Source organism: Pristiophorus japonicus, chromosome 21, assembly GCF_044704955.1.
Source record: "Pristiophorus japonicus isolate sPriJap1 chromosome 21, sPriJap1.hap1, whole genome shotgun sequence".
Classification (NCBI taxonomy): Eukaryota; Metazoa; Chordata; class Chondrichthyes; family Pristiophoridae; genus Pristiophorus; species Pristiophorus japonicus.
Window position 1 is genome coordinate 74,402,021 of NC_091997.1, and position 22,093 is coordinate 74,424,113.

At 48.7% G+C, this 22,093-nt stretch overlaps 1 protein-coding gene across 50 annotated transcripts in view; it reads left to right on the forward strand.

The window, feature by feature from the left end:
- LOC139233716 (CUGBP Elav-like family member 4) overlaps positions 1-22,093 on the forward strand; it is an 831,346-nt gene that overhangs the window by 744,859 nt on the left and 64,394 nt on the right. For 14 of the 50 annotated variants that reach the window (XM_070864155.1, XM_070864176.1, XM_070864151.1 and 11 more), the window contains exon 5: positions 5,307-5,314. The exons of the other annotated variants lie outside the window; for them this stretch is intronic. In XM_070864155.1, coding sequence (XP_070720256.1) covers positions 5,307-5,314 — 8 coding nt within the window. The remainder of the gene's footprint in view (positions 1-5,306; positions 5,315-22,093) is intronic. 50 annotated transcript variants of the gene reach the window in all.

The following is a 22,093-nucleotide window of genomic DNA, read 5'->3' on the forward strand; positions in this document are numbered from 1 at the left end:
CGCGGAAGAGAGGCAGGCAGTCGGGCTGAATGACCCCCTCGACCGCCCGGTGCCTGGACCGGCTGATGGTCCCCTTCTACAACTCTTCTGTTGCAAATAAATAAACATTAAATCAAGTGACCCCTTATTAAAGGCGGGGGAGACTCCAAACAGTTTACAAGTGCCTTTTTGTTTCTGTTTTTGTTTTTTTTTGTGCTTTGTATTTGGCATTAAAACCACAAATTATACGAGTGCCCCCTATAAAAGGGGAGGGGGACACTCAAACCCGGCAATAAAACAAATTAAACTTTAAAACATATAAAATCAAATTAAAATTTGGTTGCCGGGGGTGATGATGCACTCCAGTCCCTCCGGCGCCCACCTCTCGTGGAAGGCCGTGAGCGTACCAATGGATACCGTGTGCTCCATCTTCAGGGACATCCTGGCTCGGATGTAGGCGCGGAAGAGGGGCAGGCAGTCGGGCTGAATGACCCCCTCGACCGCCCGCTGCCTGGAACGGCTGATGGCCCCCTTCTACAAACCTGTGAGCATACTCACAGGTGCATACATTACAATTACGCTCGGTGACTTGATGATGTTCATTGCGTATTCCTCCAGTTACAAACAGTGGATACCGATGAACTTGATTAAAGAATGAGAGGATTGGTGGAGCCTGCTTTCGACCTATGACCTAAGGTACCTGGATTTACAACCAGCCCAGACAGCTGAGATGAAAGGCTCCTCTATCTCCTGTCTACATCAGGTCCCATCCATAAACCACCAACCCAGTTCGCAGGAAGCATCGTTCCCCAACACAAAACTGACTCTAGTTCAGTATGAAGTTGGCAATCAATTTGCAATCCTGGTTGGCGCAACATATTTGCCATTGCTATTAAGAACTAGTTGGTTTATTAGCAAAGATTTACCAATCACACCACACATTACCAGTTCATCCACCAGGCTCACAACCACCTGCTTCATTGTGGATCTCCTGAACCCAACTGGCTGTGGTTTTATAGAGTCTGGTGAACATCATGTGACTGGCTAAGCCACTCACAATGCAGCAGCTCCACAAACCTGTGAGCATACTCGCAGGTGCATACATTACAACTGTATTGGTGAGGTCACATCTGGAGTACTGCGTACAGTTTTGGTCTCCGTATTTAAGGAAGGATATACTTACATTGGAGGCTGTTCAGAGAAGGTTCACGAGATTGATTTTGGAGATGAACGGGTTGACTTATGAGGATAGGTTGAGTAGGTTGGGCCTGTACTCATTGGAGTTCAGAAGAATGAGAGGTGATCTTATTGAAACTTATAAGATAATGAGAGGGCTCAACAAGATGGATGCAGAGAGGATATCTCCACTCATAGGGGAAACTAAAACTAGGGGGCATAGTCTTAGACCAAGGGACCACCTATTTAAAACTGAGATGAGGAGAAATTTCTTCTCTGAGAGGATTGTAAATCTATGGAATTCTCTGCCCCAGAGAGCTGTGGAGGCTGGGTCATTGAATAAATTTAAGGTGGAGAGAGACAGATTTTTGAGCGATAAAGGAGAAAAGGGATATGGGGAGCGGGCAGGGAAGTGGAGCTGAGTCCATGATATGTTCAGCCATGATCTTATTGAATGGCGAAGCAAGCTCGAGGGGGTCAAATGGCCTGCTCCTGCTCCTATTTCTTATGTTCTTATTACCTCCTCTTATTCGAAGAGGTTAATACAGAAAAGAAAGGTGTTACCCTGGTATGGTGGGACCACATTAAGCGGAGCATGTTGTTGGGGCAGGATGGGACACTTCACTCTGCGTCTGAACTTGCAACTTGAGCTGGCAGTGCTTGCGAGTGACACAAAAGTGCAGAATAAACGGGCAGGAAACGACCAGCGGGTCCATCAGGCTGGCCCACACTCCGGGCGGCCAGAGCATCGTGACCAGACACTTCCTAACTCTCTGCGGACAATTAATCTCCTGGGGAAGGCCGAACAAAAACAGAGGAAAACCCTGGGCCAATAAGAGAAAAAAAATACCCTGGAAAATTCCTCTCTCACCCCCTTAGACTATCCCAAGAGATCATATGGACCATATGTTATCTGTAGAGACACTTACCTTCTATGTAGGTGTCAGCCATGGCTCAGTGGGCAGCACACTCGCCTCTCATTGAGAAGGTTGTGGGTTCACAGTCCCACTCCAGAGACTTGAGCAGATAAATCTAGGCGGACACTGCAGTGCAGTGCTGTGGGAGCGCTGCACTGTTGGAGGTGCCGTCTTTCAGATGATATGTTAAACCGAGGCCCTGTCTGCTCTCTCAGGTGGATGTAAAAGATCCCATAGCACTATTTCGAGGAAGAGCAGGGAGGTTAGCCCCGGTGAGTCTGGCCAATATTTTTCCCTCAATCAACATAACCAATTAGTACCAATTACTTTAAATCTATACCCCCTGGTTATTGACCCCTCTACTCAGGGAAATAGGTCCTTCCTATCCATTCGATCTCGGCCCCTCATAATTTTATACACCTCAATTAAACTCACCCTCAGCCTCCTCTCTTCCAAAAAATATAACCCCTGCCTATCCAATCTTTCCTCACAGCTAAAGATTTTCCAGTTCTGGCAACATCCGCGGTCCCCTCTCTCGTGCAATCTGTGCAGTGGGAATAGGCCCCAGACCCCTCTTGAGTTTCGAGCACGACTTGTATGCTGCAAACCTCCAAAGTCTTGTGAAGTGTAAAAATAAAGGTCAAAAGCTGGGACGAATCCCTTGGTAAAGCATGGTTTAGAGAAATGTGAGCTAATTCATTGAAGGTACTAAGTGTACAAGGCAAGCTGTCAACGGGCATTATTCTTTACACTCAAACAGATTCCAGTCTAATTCCGTATGCGTTTAGCAGAAGTTGATTGAATGGAAGTGTATGAAAATTGCTTTTGGTCTGCAGAGATCTCCTGAAGGAGAGGGTAAACAATGAGGAAAGCACATTCCAGTGTAACATGTTCTCCCCTCCCCGATCTAGATCATGTAAAAGGACACTGCAAGGGCTGGCTTTTCGGCTTTTATGGTTCCGGGTCCTTCATGACATCGGGGCGGTCCGGATACTGCCTGGAAAAACTTTGCGCCTCAGTCAGCAATATTGGACAGCTGGGCCCTGAGCGTGGGGCGGAGCGCTAAGGCAGGTGTTGTACACCTCTCTGAGGGCGCTAGGCCAGCTGAGCAAGCGACAATCCCGAGCTAAACAGCCGGCCTCGGAGCGTTGTAAGAGAGGCCTGGGGAGGGAAAAAAAACGGAGGAAAACCCCACCAAAAATATTCCCAATACATAGCCCCCTGCCACCACAACGTAAATCGTAAAAAAAATTTTAAAAAACTATCACGCTTACCTGAGGTGGACATTACTCACCTCACTGCAGCCGCGACAGCTCTGACCGCTCGCTTTCACAGGTGATCACAGCAGGGGGCGCTTCGGAGCGCTATGGGTCGGGCGGGAGTGAAAAATCGAGCTGGTGTCGCAACCAGGGGGCGTTGCACACCGGCTCGCCTCTCCCGGGCGGTAATGCTCCGCGCCCCCCATCGAAACCAGCCCCGAAAACCCCGGGGCGGGGCACTGGAACCTGGCCGCCCGCCCGGAAGAGCTCACCGCCGCCATTGCCGCCCCCTCCGGGGGTGAAAACAGAGGCGACACCACCGGAAAATCTAGCCCCAAATCTCTCACTTGAAAGATGCGCTTGTTCTCTCCGTTTCAGGTTCCCCCCCCTCAACTGAGAACTGCTCGACTGAGGCAACTCTAGTCCCGGGAATACTCCTTCGACATCGGTGGCTCACTGAGTTTATCGGGTCGGCAGCTCAATCCTACAGATGAAGATGGGTCAACTGCCGGCCTTTGCTGAGTTATCTGCCCTCAATCGGAGTTGGGTTGGCCTCAGTGCCGCCGGTTTGGGATAGGCCGGGAAACCGGAATGGCACTGTTGTCTGAAGATTTGAGCCCTGATCGCAAACCCCAGCCGTTGAAGGTTGCCATGGCGTTAGGTTCAACATCTGACTCCTGACACTTGGATTTCCGTGAGGGGTACCGCAGCATAGAGGTTGCGCAATTGGACGAGCGACCCAGAGGTCAAGAGTTCAAATCTCGCCGTGGCAAGTCGTGATGCTGAACTCAATAAAATTTAGAAATTTATCGGCTGGCACAAGTGGGGAGGAAGCATTAAAAACTGGCGGATTGTTGGAAAAACACAACTGGTTCTCGAAGGGATCCTATTGCATCTGGCCAACACAAGTCTCCAGTCTCACACGATCTGCTCGACTCCTAAAATCATAGCCATAAAAACAATTGCTTGGGAAACTAAGGATGGACAGTAATGGTGAGCATGGAACTACCAGATTGCTGTAAAAACCCATCTGGTTCACCAATGCCCTTTAGGGAAGGAAATCTGCTGCCCTTACCCCGTCTGGCCTATATGTGACTCCAGACCCACTGCAGTGTGATTGACTCTTAACTGCCCTCTGAACTGGCCTAGTGAGTCCCTCCGTTGTACCAAACCCCTAAGCAAAAAGACCCTCACCACGCCGACTACAGTAGTTCAAGAAGCGGCTCACCACCATTTTCTTAAGGATGGGCAATAAAGGCTCGCCTTGCCAATGACGCCCACATCCCATGAATGAATAAAAGATAAATAAATAATAAAGACGGACTTCCCAGTATTGCCCATATCTCGCAAACACATTTTCAAAAAGAAGTAACGCAACGGTGGCAGTATAACTGCAATCTCAAAGCATTATCGTAGGTAGTCCCTCGGAATCGAGGAAGACTTGCTTCCACTCTTAAAATGAGTTCTTAGGTGGCTGAACAGTCCAATACGAGAACCATAGTCTCTGTCACAGGTGGGGCAGACAGTCATTGAAGGAAAGGGCGGGTGGGGAGTCTGGTTTGCCGCACGCTCCTTCCGCTGCCTGCTCTTGGTTTCTGCATGCTCTCGACGACGAGACTCGAGGTGCTCAGCGCCCTCCCGGATGCTCTTCCTCCACTTAGGGCGGTCTTGGGCCAGGGACTCCCAGGTGTCGGTGGGGATGTTGCATTTTATCAAGGAGGCTTTGAGGGTGTCCTTGAAACGTTCCCTCTGCCCACCTTGGGCTCGCTTGCCGAGTTGGAGTTCCGAGTAGAGCGCTTGCTTTCTAAAAGCAACACATGGCCAAAGCCCAGATAGGTGGACGTTTAAAACCGGAGACGTGAAAGATGAGACTGAATTCAATCCAGTACTATGTCCATTGTGTCTGAAGCACGCACCAAACTGCAGTACGTGGAGCAAGCCAAGTTTGATATGATCCAGCTTTACAATACTGCAGCCCAAGCCGTATCTGAAGTGCAGAAGTGAATGCTAACTGCGCTTTCAAAGTTAATCGTGGATGTCCAAGTGAGGTGGACTTCTGTGAAAATACTGGCTGCGTTTCAAAATAGGTGATTTTTCAGCGATGCTGACAGAGCTGAAGGAGAGGCTAGATAAACACACGAGGGGGAAAGGAATAGGAGGATATGCTGATAGGGTGAGATGAAGAGGGGTCGGAGGAGGCTGGTGTGGAGCATAAACACCGGCACAGACCTGTTGGGCCCAATGGCCTGTTTCTGTGTTCCTTTTATGTAATTCCACGTAAAAGACCCCTTCCAATTTGCAGAGCCAGCTGTGGCTCAGTGGGCAGCAAACTCGTCTCTGATTCAGAAAGTCAAGTCTCGCTCCAGGAACTTAAACACATAAATCTAGGCTGATACATAAGAACATAAGAATTAGGAACAGGAGTAGGCCATCTAGCCCCTCGAGCCTGCTCCGCCATTCAACAAGATCATGGCTGATCTGGCCGTGGACTCAGCTCCACTTACCCGCCCGCTCCCCATAACCCTTAATTCCCTTATTGGTTAAAAATCTATCTATCTGTGATTTGAATACATTCAATGAGCTAGCCTCAACTGCTTCCCTGGGCAGAGAATTCCACAGATTCACAACCCTCTGGGAGAAAAAATTCCTTCTCAACTCGGTTTTAAATTGGCTCCCCCGTATTTTGAGGCTGTGCCCCCTAGTTCTAGTCTCCCCGACCAGTGGAAACAACCTCTCTGCCTCTATCTTGTCTATCCCTTTCATTATTTTAAATGTTTCTATAAGATCACCCCTCATCCTTCTGCTGCTCCAGTGCAGTGCTGAGGGAGTGCCGCACTGTCGGAGGTGCCGTCTTTCGGATGAGACGTTAAACTGAGGCCCTGTCTGCTCTCACAGGTGGACGTAAAAGATCCCATGGCACTATTTTGAAGAAGAGCAGAGAGTTTTCCCTGGTGTCCTGGGGCCGATATGTCATCATCATCATAGGCGGTCTCTCGAACGAGGATGACTTGCTTCCACACAAAAAGGGATAAGTTCATAGATGTTTCAATGGAGGACCCGATGTTCCAGTCCTGAACTCCAGGGGTGGAAGACGCCTGTGCGTGGATTTTTTTTAACGTGTGGTGACCATTGCACATCAGCCACCACACGGGCTTGACAGAGCTAGGCCTTTATCCAGTGGCAAGGGTTGAACCAGGACGACTGGAGACCTGCAGGCCAATATGTATCCCTCAATCAACATAACAAAAACAGATTATCTGATCATTATCACATTGCTGTTTGTGGGAGCTTGCTGTGTGCAAATTGGCTGCCACGTTTCCCACATTACAACAGTGACTACACTCCAAAAGTACTTAATTTCATGTCTCATCCGAAAGCGTTTTGAGACGTCTGGTCGGCGCTATATAAATGCAAGTCTTTCTTTTAAGCCTTTCTTCATAAGAGCAACACGTTGCCTTCACTTTCAATTGTCTTAAATCAGCGTCTCCAAACATCTAGTTGTCTCCCTCAGCCAGTTCTAACTAGAGATAAAAATGTCTATAAGCTTCTTGGAGTCAGGCCTGCTCGAGGCCTGGACTGGGCCAACTCTTACATTTCAAAGGACCCGGCCAGCTCTTAGATTCTGAACACCATGTACCCGGAATGACAGCTTGACCCTTCGAGTACTGCTTGGTCCCTTTCCAACGTGGAATGTACTTTGACGTTTACTGCCAGATGCTATCCTCATCATCATAGGCAGTCCCTCGGAATCGAGGAAGACTTGCTTCCACTCTAAAACATGAGTCCTTACGTGGCTGAACAGTCCAATACAAAAACCACAGTCCCTGTCACAGGTGGGACAGACAGTGGTTGAGGGAAAGAGTGGGTGGGCCAGGTTTGCTGCACGCTCTTTCTGCTGCCTGCGTTTGGTTTCTGCATGCTCTCAGCGACGGGACTCGAGGCGCTCAGCGCCCTCCCGGATGCACTTCCTCCACTTAGGGCAGTCTTTGGCCAGGGACTCCCAGATGTCAGTGGGGATGTTGCACTTTATCAGGGAGGCTTTGAGGGTGTCCCTGTAACGTTTCCTCTGCCCACTTTTGACTCATTTGCTGTGAAGGAGTTCCGAGTAGAGCGCTTGCTTTGGGAGTCTCGTGTCTGGGGCATGCGGACAATGTGGCCTGCCCAGCGGAGCTGATCGAGTGTGGTCAGTGCTTCACTGCTGGGGATGTTGGCCTGGCCGAGGACGCTAACGCTGGTGCGTCTGTCCTCCCAGGGGATTTGCAGGATCTTGCGGAGACATCGTTGGTAGTATTTCTCCAGCGAGTGACCACCGGCAATCATCGGCCAATCTGTAGCGTCAATATTACGAGGCAGGATTCGGGAGAAGTATGCTGAGCTTTCGATCGCTTCTCAACTCGTGTTCTGATGTAAAAAGCTGTTCTATTTTGGTGCAGGGAGGTTGCTGCAGCAGACAGCGAGAGGTTAATCGCTAAATGCACCAATCTGTCGCAGCTAAATAGCCGCGGTAATTTGGAATTGCAGTACCACTTACAGGGCGATTGGTGGCATTTCAGCAGGTATCTCTGGGCCTTCATGCTTGGGGCCACATTCAATTGAGTTCAACATTTACTTTAGTAATAATGCCAATTTCACCGAAAACCTGCCTGACTGTTGTTTCTATGTAACAAGTAAATGGGGGGGAAATGGTCTCGCGATTTTAAAAAAAGTATTAGGGTTTAGTTCTGAATGTAGAAAGATTTCCAGACAGGCCACTCAAAAAGACTTGTATACTCATGGACAGAAAGCTGGGCAGCAAACCATAAGAAAGAAAGATGTGCATTGATACAGCGCCTTTCACGACCACCAGACGTCCCAAAGTGCTTTACAGCCAATGAAGTGCTTACTGAAGTGTAGTCACTGTTAGAATCATAGAAATTTACAGCACGGAAAGAGGCCATTTCGACCCATCGTGTCCGTGCTGGCCGACAAAGAGCTATCCAGCTTAATCCCATTTTCCAGCCCTTGGTCCGTAGCCCTGTAGGTTACAGCACTTCAAGTGCACATCCAAGTACTTTTTAAATGTGGTGAGGGTTTCTGCCTCTACCACCCTTTCAGGCAGTGAGTTCCAGACCCCCACCACCCTCTGGGTGAAGAGATTTCCCCTCAAATCCCCTCTAACCCTTCTACCAATTACTTTAAATCTATGCCTCCCTGGTGGTTGACCCCTCTGCTCAGGGAAATAGATCCTTCCTATCCACTCCGACTACGCCCCTCATAATTTTATACACCTCAATAAGGTCTCCCCTCAGCCTCCTCTGTTCCAAAGAAAACAACCCCAGCCTATCCAATCTTTCCTCATCGCTAAAATTCGCCAGTCCAGGCAACATCCTGGTAAATCTCCTCTGCACCCTCTCTGTTAAGATCGGGAAGGCACGACCTGAATGGGTGGTGGCATCAGATTCCACAGGAACTTTCAATACGCATTTGGGCATATACTTGAAGGGGAAAATGCTGGGGGATGGGACTAATTGGATAGCTTTTTCAAACAGCCGGCACAGGCACGAGGGGCCGTATGGCCTTCTTCCGTGCTATAAAGTTCGATGACGCTAACAAGCCCACCCTAGCGCCGAACCACTTTCCAAAGGCTACAATACCCAGTGGGACGACGCCTAACTGTGTCAGCCTTATTTTCCCCCATCCCCAATAACAAATAAACACATTTTCAATCAACGATTGTTTGGAAAAACAAATCATTTTATTGTAATGTCCCGAGGATTTTTTTTCCAGGTGTTGCTTTCAGCAGTGTCTAGGAGAAGAATCTTTAATTCCCAGAGAATCCAAGGCAGGCCTGGAAGGTTGGCCACTCTAGTCACTGCAACATCTAATTGGTTCTGAAGAGATTGCAGCATTCGAGGGGGGCTGAATTTGCCCCGTGCTGGGTTTGGGGCGGTCATTTTGCGATAAGCGATTTTTTTGGGGGGCGCGGACTCGGATTTGGACTCTTAGATTTTTTAAAATGTTGCCCGCGGGGATGGAGCGTTCCCCCAACGCTCATCATCGTCATGGGCAGTCCCTCGGAATCGAGGAAGGCTTGCTTCGACTCTAAAAATGAGTCCTTAGGTGGCTGAACAGTCCAATACGAGAACCGCAGTCCCTCCAATGATCAACGGCGCGCTGATGACGTCAGCGCGATGCGGACGTGCCGGGTCACACCGACACCTCACAACGTCCGTTCCCTTCTGTTAAAGGGGCGGGCCGCTGCGAGCTCTTCAGGGAGTGTGTCTGGCCGGGCCAGCAGCCTGGCACCCAAGAGGCGGTGGCGGTCTGCATGTTGGCGGCCCGGCCACGCTTAGCGGCCGCCATTGGCGGGCCGACTGAGAAAAGATGGCGGCCGCCGCCCGACCACCGCCCCTTTTAAAGGAGGCCGGGGGCACCACAGTCACCCACAGCTCCTCGCCTCGAGAAGCACAGGTGGCATCGCCCCCCCTCGCCGAACTCGCATCCCGCGGGGCGTTTTCCCCCCCCCCACCCCGAGGGGCGCAAAGGGGCCGGCGCGCACGGCGATGACGTCATCACCGTGGGCATGCCACACGGGTGCGATAATCGCAGTGCGAGGCGTCAACCTCTTTCCGCCAGAGGAGCCCCGGGGGCAGTTCCGCACGGGTCGATGTGCCCGCCGCACCCGCGTGCTAGCTCAGTCGGCCCGGCAATGGCAGACCGCCACCGCCTCTTGGGTGCCAGGCCGCTGGCCCAGCCGACACATGCCCTGGGGGGCCCAGTGGGCGCTGCTAAGGAGTCTGCAGAGCTCGCAGTGGGCCGCCCCTTTAACAGAATGGGACGGACCTTGTGAGGTGTCAGCGTGCCGCTGGCCGGAAGCGCAAATTGACCCTGAGCAAAAGGCAATTTCGGCCCCCAGGACTCTATACTGAGGTCCATTCCAATGAGAAGACATTTTGATTCCATAATTTGTTTGGAGCAGATTAAATTGGATTCCTTACCAGGAGGATTTTTTTTCTGTTGGTTAAGCATTAATGGGTTTAATTCAACTGTTCAATGCTTTCAATGCGACGTTGCAGTGTGGACTGTCATCACCATCATAGGCAGTCCTTCGAAATCGAGGGAAGACTTGCTTCCTCTCCAAAAGTGAGTTCTCAGGTGACTGTACGGTCCAATACGAGAATTGCAGTCGCTGTCACAGGTGGGACAGACAGTGGTTGAAGGAAAGGGTGGGTGGGGAGTCTGGGAGGAATGGCACACTGCCACAGGTAATCAAGCTGCATTTGCACTGGAACTGCAGCATTGGTGTGAAAAGGTTTTGATTTGCGCCAACACTTGCTGCTACACCATAAGTGCAACCCATCCAAACTTGGCGATTGGGACCTGGGTCGGCCAGTTCGGGCTGCGCTGAGGAGCAATTTCGCCACTCGGAGGGTGGTGAATCTTTGGCATTCTCTACCCCAGAGGGCTGTGGAGGCTCAGTTGTAAGATTATATTCAAGGCTGAGATTTTGGGGATAGGGCAGCAAAACGTTGAGGTTTTGAGGATGGGCCATGGTCGTATTGAATTGCGGAGCAGGCTCGAGGGGCCAAACGGCCGACTCCTGCTCCTAATTCTTTTGTTTCTTATGTTCTAACACTTGAGCGAAACTGAGTCAGACACCCTTCGTTTAGGAACATGCATGTTGGATCGCGAGGGTCCGTGCCGCGATCTTGCAGACCGGCACTCCGCTTGGTGCCACGGCACCCCGCTCCCCGGTGGTCCCCACAGAGTCGACAGCCTGGCCCTCCCTTTTAACGAATGGGGGAGGGGGCTCTTTCTACGCGTCAGTGCTACGCGTCCCAGCATGTAGCACCACGCCCCTCTCGGATTCCTTCTGCCCCGCTCGCGCCCTGCAGAGCAAGCAGAGCACGTTATTTTGCGCTCCGCTTGCTCTCGAGGGTCGGGGGTGGGGGCAGTACCCCCAATATCGTGAGCGGGCGGGACTTCAGCGCCTGGCACAGGAAATCCCACCTCGCAGCTGTTATGACCCCCAACGCCACGCTCCCGCTCCCCGCTACGATTTCCCAGAGCATGCTGCTGGCAGTTAAAAGGTTAACCGTGCTTTCACACTGCCATATTCAGAACAATGTAAAGAGGACCTATTACAACGGAAATCTGAGCAGTCTAAAGTCTGTTTATATGCAAATCAAGAAACATCTGGTTCATTGTGCTGTATTGTAATCATACCTCAGCGTAATCCTGTTATTATGTGCACGGAATGAGATTTCAACAGCACTGTAATCGTGGTGCTGGATAATACTGTACCTTTATTGTGCAGATGGAATGAGGTGGCAAAGTCACTGTATACCAACCACAGGATAATCCCTTTATTGTACGCGCAGACTGAGGTGTGACTGTCCTCTCTCTCTCTGTTGTGCATCTTTTCTTCCAAGAGTGCACTGTTCATGTTGCATCTTTAATAATATTAGAAATGAGATACAGCAGACTAATGCAAACACAAAGGTAAAGAAAAGAAAAGACTTGCATTTATATAGCGCCTTTCACGACCACTGGACATCCCAAAGCACTTTACAACTGATTACGTACAGTTGGACTGTTGTAATGTGGGAAACGCAGTAGCCAATTAGTGCACAGCAAGCTCCCACAAATAGCAACGTGATAATGACCAGTTAATCTGTTTTTGTTATGTTCATTGAGGAGTAACTATTGGCCAGGATACCGGGAATAATTCCCCTGCTCTTCTTCGAAATAGTGCCGTGGGATCTTTTACGTCCACCTGAGAGAGCAGACGGGGCCTGGGTTTAACCTCTCATCTGAAAGACGGCACCTCCGACAGTGTAGCACTCCCTCAGCGTTGCACTGGAGCATCAGCCTAGAGTTTTGTGCTCAAGTCCCTGGAGTGGGACTTGAACCCACAACCTTCTGATTCAGATGCGAGTGCGCTACCCACTGAGCTATGTCAGAGTGACGTCATGCCTGGGAGATGCGCATATCCTTCCCAGGCACTGCCTAGGTGATATTTTCCCATCCATCAGTCGGCGGGAGATAGTATGTGGGGCTAAGGTTGCCAACTTTCCAGGGTAGTCGGGAATTAAAGCTGAATCTCCTGGACACTGCTGCACGCGACCCGGGAGAAAGATTGTACATGTATCAAAGGAGCTTGCTGTGCGCAAATTGGCTGCTGCATTTCCTACATTACAACAGTGACTACACTCCAAAAGTACTTCATTGGCTGTAAGGCACTTTGAGGCGTCCGGTGGTTGTGAAAGGCACTATATAAATGCAAATCTTTTTTTCTTTGATTTTTCGCTTCCCTCCCTCTACCCACTCCCTCGCCCCCCCATTCAATCCCTGCTTTCCAACTATCTTCATTCAGCTGCAAATATCAGTGGAAAGACTATCACCACAACTGCAGCAGTTCGAGAAGGCTCGCCACCAACCACTTGTTTGGGGCAACGCATGATCAACACTGTAATATGAGCTTGTCGTCCAGCCAGCAATCACTCTTTGGCAACACTGAATTCGACAAGACAAGTAGTTATTGCGACAAAATGTAAGAAAAACGAGCTGGAACAATTCTTCCGTGGGTGAAGCTAGTTCTTAACTCTTTATGCAACTAGAATCGTAGAACAACACGGCACAGAAGGCCATTCGGCCCATCTGTGCCAGCTCTTTGCTAATAGCTACAGGTTGAACCTCCCTTCTCCAGAACTCCCTTACCCAGAACCGCCCCTCGTCCACAACCATTCCCGGCCACCGGGTGGCGCATGCGCAGAACTCCGACATGAAAAAATTGAACAAATTGAAGTCCTTCCTCGCTGCCGGCTCCCGCAATTCGCTGGCCTGACCCCGCGATCCACCGCGCCCCCCCCCCCACCCCCGGCCATGATCTCTCTGCCGCACTCCCAGCCCCAAGCCAGCCAGCCGCAATATCCCCTTGCTCAGTACCTGTACCATCCAATTTAACGTGACCACCCCTCGTCCAGAAAAATCCCTTATCCGGCACAGGCCAGGTCCCGAGGGTTCCGGATGAGGGACGTTCAACCTGCTATCTGATTAGCATTTTCCCCATAACCCTACAAATATTTCCCCTTCAAGTCTTTATCCTATTATTGAATCTGCTTCCACCACCCTTTCAGGACGTGTATTCCAGACCAGAACAACTCGGTGCACAAGACATTGCTCCCCATCATGCCTCTGGTTCTTTTGCCCAATTACCTCAAATCTTTGCTCACTGGTTACCGACTCTTCTGCCACTGGAAACACTCTCCCCTTAGTTACTCCGTCAAAACCCTTCGCGATTTTGAACGCCTCGGTTAAAATCTCCCCTCAACCTTCTCTGCTCTGAGGAGAACAACCCCAGCTTCTCCGGTCTCTCCTCGCGTGACAGAATTAAAGAGAGTAATACCACATGACACCTCAGACAAAGGTACTCTGTGGCTAGATGAGCTTCGATGTGAATGGCCATCCACATCCAGATCTACCTGGTGGCATAAGGTCTGACAGCGGGCAGTCGTTGAGGGGACTCGGACAGCATTGAAGTCTGACAGAAGCATGGCATCGTGGCTGTGATTCATTCAGATTCTGTCCCAGAATCATACTGTGGACATTCCTTCAAGACATTTTGCGAATACCTCAAAATCACAGTTTAGGCTGTATTGTTGGCAGGAATGAATTTTTTCATACTCTACGATAGACTTCAGTTGCCCCATTTTGATATCTTTAATGTCACCATATTTATCTTTTCGTGCCAGACCATTTGCGGAAAATGTATATTTGACCCATTTTGATTAAGAACGTTGACGGCCCCCTAGTGGCCCAGTGTGGAAATTAAACCAGAACGTCCCAGGTTCGAGTTACCCCGGGCTGGGCAAGATGGGGTGGGAGAGGACAAAAATCAGCCCGCCTTTCCACTTCACATCATCATCTGGTGGCCCGTGTTGGGAAGTGGACTTGTGTGGCCATCGCATGAGCAAAGGATGGGAGTTGGCCATGATTCCATCCATCAGCACATGAAAAAGTAGACTAGGCCTTTATTCTCTCGAGTTTAGAAGAATGAGAGGTGATTTCGTTGCAATATACCAAATTCTTACAGGGCTTGACAGGGTAGATGCAGGGAGGATGTTTCCCCCGAGCTGGGGAGTCTAGAACCAGGGGTCACACAGTCTCAGAATAAGGGGTCGGCCATTTAGGACTGAGATGAGGAGAAATTTCTTCACTCAGACCGTGGTGAATCTTTCGAAATTCTCGACCTTAAAAGGTTGTGGAGGGTCAGTCGTGGAGTATATTCAAGTCAGAGATCGATAGATTTTTGGATATTAAGGGAATCAGGGATATGGGGATCGGGCGGGAAAGTGGAGCTGAGGTAGATCAGCCGTTATCTCATTGAATGGCGGAGCAGGCATGAGGGGCCGAATGGCCTGCTCTTGCTCCTATTTCTTACGTTCTTACACACAGACACAGGGATTAAAAATATCAGAGATGAAGAGAAAAGACAAGTTGACTGGGGAAGGCAGGAAGTCATGTGTTGAAACCGCCACGAATATGTCCAACCCGAGATAGCAGGTCTACAGTGAAGGGGTCATTTCTGGATGGTTGAATTAATTTGGACTCGATGGTCTTCCTCGTCCATAATTATCTTATGATCTTATGGTGTATCTTAAGATGACATATCAGTTAAGTTGTGCAGATACAATGCAGTTTATATGTGTGACTTTTTTGCAGAAGGCTGGCTTCTCCCAAATTCTCTGCAGTTAACAGGTAAGGTCCTTGTGAGAGATCAGGTGCCTCAGACAATCTGTGTGTGTGTGTAACCAGGACATTGTGAATGTGGGCAGATGGATTATAACTAATGAAACTATGTATGCGTGAATTGGTAGGCAGAGCGCGCAGACATAGATACATGATATAGGAGGACTACTGAGCCACCATCCCAACACTTCTCTTGCCATATGAATATAGCACTGCGCGTTACGCTCCCGTGCCAGTTATCGCTGTGAGAATGTAGTATTCATTTCATACTTCTTTGTCATTTTTTTTTGGGCGCTCATCGAGATGAGGGAGGTTAATATAGGGAAATGGAACAAAGCTCCATCTGCTGGTCCACAGCCCCAGCCTCAGAAGACTAACCTTCACTGCGCCATTTCACTTCACCTGCATTTGTGACCTCCAGATTTGACCATTCCAACGCACTCTGGCTGGCCTCCCACGTTCTACCCATACGTAAACTAGAGGCCATCCAAAACTCGGCTGCTCCGTGTCCTAACTCGCACCAAGTCCTGCTCACCCATCACCCCTGTGCTCGCTGACCGACGTTGGCTTTCGGTTAAGCAACGCCTCAATTTCGAAATTCTCATCCTTGTTTTCAAATTCCTCCGTGGCCTCGCCCCTCCCTATCTCTGTAATCTCCTCCAGCCCCACAACCCCCCGAGATGTCTGCGCTCCTCTAATTCTGCCCTCTTGAGCATCTCTGATTAGAATCGCTCAGCCATCGGTGGCCGTACCTGCTGCTGCCTAGGCCCCAAGCTCTGGAACTCCCTGCCTAAACCTCTCTGCCTCTCTGACTCTCGTTCATCCTTCAAGATGCTCCTTAAAACCTACCTCTTTGACCAAGCTTTTGGTCACCTGCGCTAAATTCTACTTGTGCGGTTCGGTGTCAAATTTTTATCTCATAACACTCCTGTGAAGAGCCTTGCTACGTTTCACTATGTTAAAGGCGCTATATAAATACAAGTTGTTGTTGTTGCATTGTAACAGCTTCCCGTTGGTGTGGCACTCCTCCCTTTCCCACACCAGCCCATGAGATTGTCCAATTTAGCGTCCAATTAAGTTCTGTGCTTTGGATCCATGCCCAGATTAAGACTGACGAGCGCATTTTTTGTAGGACACTCAGCAGAAAGATAAGACTTTTTATCCCATCAGTGAGGTTAGATTTGAACCAAGATCCCAGAGATTTGACGGCCAGTGTGTCTTACTCAAAAACATGTTTTAGTAAGAGCTGCAACGCTCTGCATCACAATGCCCTCATCTTTCTGCTCATATGTCCTTTATGTCTGTAGCTGAGGATCGTAAGACCTATCACTCCCATTTCTCAAGGAGTTTATTCAGCATTTTATTGATCTTAAATTTGGAACTTACAATAATGACACACTTTATCTGTCCTTCAACATCATTTTTCTCTTCATCATCTTAAAACCTTTCTTTAGACCAAAATTTAATCCAGCTCTCCTCATACCAAATTTCCGATAATAGGATCATCTTTCTTGCTTGTCCCTCACATGTTTCCTGCAATTGCAATGCTCCATAAAGAGTTTGCTCACTGCCTTCTACAACAATAATACAACTGTTTATGATTTGATCTATGTAATGTATTTGCTTCATGGGTTCTTTGCTAAAGAATTCAAAGTATTAAGAACGAGTTGGTTTATGAGCAAAAGGTTTACCAATCACACTACACATTACCAGTTCATCCACCAGGCTCACAACCATCTGCCCCATCGTGGATCCCCCGAACCCAACTTTTACTGAGTCTTGTGAACATCACGTGACTGGCTAAGCCACTCCCAACTCAACAGCTCTACAACTGTTTTTGTCATAACGTTTAAGTCAAGTACCCCTTTTAAAAACATTTTTTAAGAGCACTAGAACCCACAAATCCAAATTAACATGGGAACTTCATCAAAGTAAATTCAAATTCTGTTCCCAGGGGTGATGATGCACTCCAGTCCCAGAAGGCCATGAGCATACCAGTGGACACCGCATGCTCCATCTCCAGGGACACCCTGGTGCAAACGTAACCGCGGAAGAGAGGCCGTCAGTCAGGCTGAACGACCCCCTCAACCGCCCGCTGCCTCAACAGCTTTACGACTATTTTAAATAAACTTTAAATCAAGTGCCCCCTTAAAAGAGGCACTAGAACAGACAAATTAACAAATTAAACTTTAGATATTTTACACTCAAATTAAACCTGTGAGTATGCGTACATTACAATCTGTTATTGGGCCAGAAAATGCATTTTGTTTACATTTCTGTGCCTTGAATTAATTTGTTCACCACGTGATACCCTTACCTCACACACCTCTGTCTCTGACATTATCAAATTCTGGGAGCACTACCAACAATGCAATGTTATCATCAATGTTATCAAACAAAACAGGACATGTCTTGGCTTCCTAACCAGAAACTCTTGGTGACGCGGTCCCTTTAGGTTATATTAGCTGCAACGCGCTATCATAGAATAGAATCATAGAATGGTTACAGCACAGAAGGAGGCCATTCGGCCCGTCGAACCCATGCCGGCTCTCTGCAAGAGCACTTCAACTAGTCCCACTCCTTCGCCCTTCCCCCGTCGCCCTGCCAATTTTTTCCTTCAGGTAATTATCCAATTTCCTTTTGAAAGCCGCAATTGAGTCTGCCTCCATCTTCTTCTCAAGCAGCGCTTTCCAGATCCTAACCACTCGCTGCGTAAAAATGTTTTCCCTCATGTCACCTTTGGTTCTTCTGCCAATCACCTTAAATCTGTGTCCTCTGGTTCCTGACCCTTCCACCAATGGGAACAGTTTCTCTCTATCTACTCTGTCCAGACCCCTCATGATTTTGAACACCTAGATCAAATCTCTTCTCAACCTTCTCTGCTCCAAGGAGAACAACCCCAGCTTCTCCAGTCTATCCACGTAACTGAGGTCCCTCGTCCCCGGAATCATTCTCGTAAATCTTTTCTGCACCCTCTCTAAGGCCTTCACATCCTTCCTAAAGTGCGGTGCCCTACCATATTAAAGTTTTCATTTTTATTTTGTTATGTGCACTAAAATAGAAACGATTACGATCTCCAGATGCCAATAATTTGTCAAATCTACTCTGTTTTCGCTCTTCTACGTTCCACTCTTGTGTCTCCAGTCCCATGAACCTGCAGGTTCAGTCCTTGTGCAATCCTAAACCCCTCAGGGCGAACTTAAACAGGAAGATAAGAATTAATGAGCGGAATGGAAAATTGGTTAATTTGCAGGGAAACTCTCTGAAGCGTGACTAAATATCTTCTGACTCTGGAACCGTTCCAACTTGTAAATGAGAATAATGAAAGGGAGAATTCTTTCCAATTTGCAAAATGTTACTATTTTCACAGTAAGCACCCCTCCTTACACTTGGAAACATAGAAGTTTATGGCACAGAAGGAGGCCATTCGACCCAACATGCCCGTGCAGGCCAAAAAAGAGCTACAGGGGTACGGTAGCACAGTCGTTATGTTTCTAGTAATCCCGAGACCTGGACTAATAATCTGAAGCTATGAGATCAAATCCAACCACGGCAGCTGGGGGGGATTTAAATTGAGTGAATTAAATAAATCTGGAATTAGTATCAGTAATAGAATTACCCAGCAGAAAAACCCAACTGATTCATTAATGTCTTTCAGGGAAGAAAATCTGCCGTCCTTACCCAGTCTGGCCTATATGTGACTCCAGACCCCACAGCAATGTGGTTCACTCTTAACTGCCCTCTGAAATAGCCCAGCAAGCCACTCAGTTGTACCAAACCGCTACGACGAAGTCACTGTTGTGAGTACCTTCACCACACGGACTGCAGCGGTTCAATAAGGTGGCTCACCACCACCTTCTTGAAGGCTACTAGGGATGGGCACGAAATGCCAGATGCCCACATCCTGTGAATGAATAAATAAAAAAAATATATCCAGCCTAATCCCACTTTTCAGCTCTTAGTCCGTAGCCCTGTAGATTGCAGCACTTCAAGCGTATATCTAAGTACTTTTTAAATGCACAGAGTTTCTGCCTCAACCACCCTTTCAGGAAGTGAGTTCCAGACCCCCACCACCCTCTGGGTGAAAAAAAGTTCTCCTCAACTTCCCTCTCATCCTTCTTCCAATTACCTCTGCCTGTACTGAGGTGAACTGCCCTTAAGCCTGAGTTTAGATTCACGTGTCATACAATGATGGCTCCATCTCCGCAAGATCCTGCAAATCCCCTGGGAGGACAGACGCACCAACATTTGTGTCCTCAACCAGGCCAACGTCCCCAGCATTGAAACACTGACCACACTCGATCAGCTCCGCTGGGCAGGCCACATTGTCCGCATGCCAGACACGAGACCCCCAAAGCAAGCGCTCTACTCGGAACTCCTTCACGGCAAACAAGCCAAAGGTGGGCAGCGGAAACGTTACAAAGACACCCTCAAAGCCTCCCTGATAAAGTGCAACATCCCCACTGACACCTGGGAGTCCCTGGCCAAAGACCAGTCCACCCTAAGTGGAGGAAGAGCATCCGGGAGGGCGCTGAGCACCTCGAGTCTCATCGCCGAGAGCATGCAGAAATCAAGCACAGGCAGTGGAAAAAGCGCACGGCAAACCAATCCCACCCTCCCTTTCCCTCAACGACTGTCTGTCCCATCTGTGACAGGGACTGTGGTTCTCGTATTAGGCTGTTCAGTCACCTAAGGACTCATTTTAAGAGTGGAAGCAAGTCTTCCTCGATTCCGAGGGACCGCCTATGATAATGATGCATATCGTGACACCACTGGTCCTGGCCAGAAAGGAGATGATTGGATAATTCCCCCCGTCAATCCCGCCTGGGCACTGCACTGCTGCAAGTGACTGGGATTGATTTTACAGCAGATAAATTGTATTATCTAACTTTCCTCCACTCACTGCACTTTGCTGGAGAAATTCAGCCTGCTTTTGTCGGGAGAGGTTGCTGCAGCTCTGGTCGTGAGTTCCGTTTGCTCATGCTCGTAGATAAATAAACTTTGTTTGCTTTGGTGTTTGCTGTGAAATCAACTGTTTGTTGTAAATCCTGCTGTAAGTCCCGCCCTGCCTCCAGCTCATTGGCTGACACAGTGATGTCAATAGACGCTCCGTGCAAGGGTTGTCCATTTTGTTAAAATTCTACAGTTTTGTCCACAGAGCCCATCCAGCTTAGCTCGGAACAAAGGCTATGGTATTCTGAGGCAGGCTTGTCCACATTCTCATAACTTTCTGTGTAAAGGCATTTGTTTCTGAAAGTCTCGATTTAATTCAATTGATTTTTTGGGGGGAGAGGTCTTAGGGAGGCCTCCAAATAACATAAGAAATAGGAGCAGGAGTAGGCCGTTCAGCCCTTTGAACCCACTCGCCAGTCAATAAGATCATGGCTGATCTTCTACCTCAACTTCACCTTGTGTTCCATCTTAGTCCCTCCCTCATTTTTATGCTCCATTTTTCCTGCCAATTTTCTCCTCCCACCCCCGCTCCGCCCACCCTCAATCCCACTCCACCTCTCCTGAAGGCGTTGACTCCTGATTGAACTGAGGTTTCACAAACTCAACCCTAACCTCGGTGTCCACCCTTTGGACAAGCTCAGCAGGTTTACCTCACATTGAACCGATGACATTTTGCCATTGGGGCTGTCCAAACTAAGACCATATCCCACCTGCCAATCGAGCCCACAACTTAAGGTCTATTTCTAAATCATGAGGGGTCTGGACAGAGTAGATAGAGAGGAACTGTTCCCATTGGCGGAAGGCTCGAGATCGAGGGGACACAGATTTAAGGCGATTGGCAGAAGAACCAAAGGCGACATGAGGAAAACCTTTTTCACGCAGCGAGTGGTTAGGATCTGGAATGCGCTGCCTGAGAGGGTGGTGGAGGCAGACTCAATCGTGGCTTTCAAAAGGGAGTTGGATAAGTACCTGAAGGAAAAAAAAATTGCAGGGCTATGGGGAAAGGGCGGGGGAGTGGGACTGGCAGAGAGCCGGCACGGGCTCGACGGGCCGAATGGCCTCCTCCTGTGCTGTAAACGTTCAATGATTCTATTTGTCATCATGTTTCCTTCTCGCCTTTGTTTGCCCTATTTAAAGTATGTGAGCGTACAGGTTTGGAAGGAGTTGAAAATGGTACTGTTACCACATTTGTGGATCAATCCTATATCAGAAAAATAAGCTCTGTTACTGTATGTAGATGTGTACGCAATTTAAAGTGATTTCAACTTTATCGGACAGGTTTTCCTCAGTCGGTGCCAAGATGCACTGAAGTGCCAAGGTGTAACAAATATTGCAAAATCAGGTGATCAGGGCATATGCCTGCAAGGGGACCAACCTGATTTTCCTTAAACCACTGGCTTAGAGGGTTAGATTATAAGGACAAGTGGCATAAACTTGGCTTGTATTCGCTTGAGTCGAGAAGATTGAGGGGGGGTGATCTGATCAACATTATTAAAAGGATTCATTAGGGTAGATACAGAGAGCCATGCTGTTTAGGAGGGAAAACAGGGTGCACTTTATCACACAAGGGCTGTAGAAATCTGGAACTCTGTCCCCCAAAAGGATATTAGGTCAATTGGAGCTCTCAAGCCTAAGATCGATAGATTGTTGTTAGTAAGGGTAGCAAGGGAAACGGAGCTAAGGTGGGTAAATGGAGTTGAGGTAAAGATCAAATGGCAGAACCGGCTCGAGAGGCTGAATGGCCTTGTCCTGTTCCTGTGTTCAAAGTGGTGACTGTAATGTATTTGCTTCATGGGTTCTTTGCTCGCGAATTCATAGCAACACATTGCTATTAAGAACTAGTTGGTTTATTAACAAAGGTTTAACAATCACGCCACACATTACCAGTTTATCCAACAGGCTCACAACTGCATACCTCATCGTGGATGACCTAGACCCAACTGTCTGGGGTTTTATTGAGTCTTGTGACCATCACGTGACTGGCTAAGCCACTCACAATGCAACAGCTCTACAAACCCTGTGAGCATCCTCATAGGTGCATACAAGGTTGTGGGTTCAAGTCCCACTCCAGGGACTGGA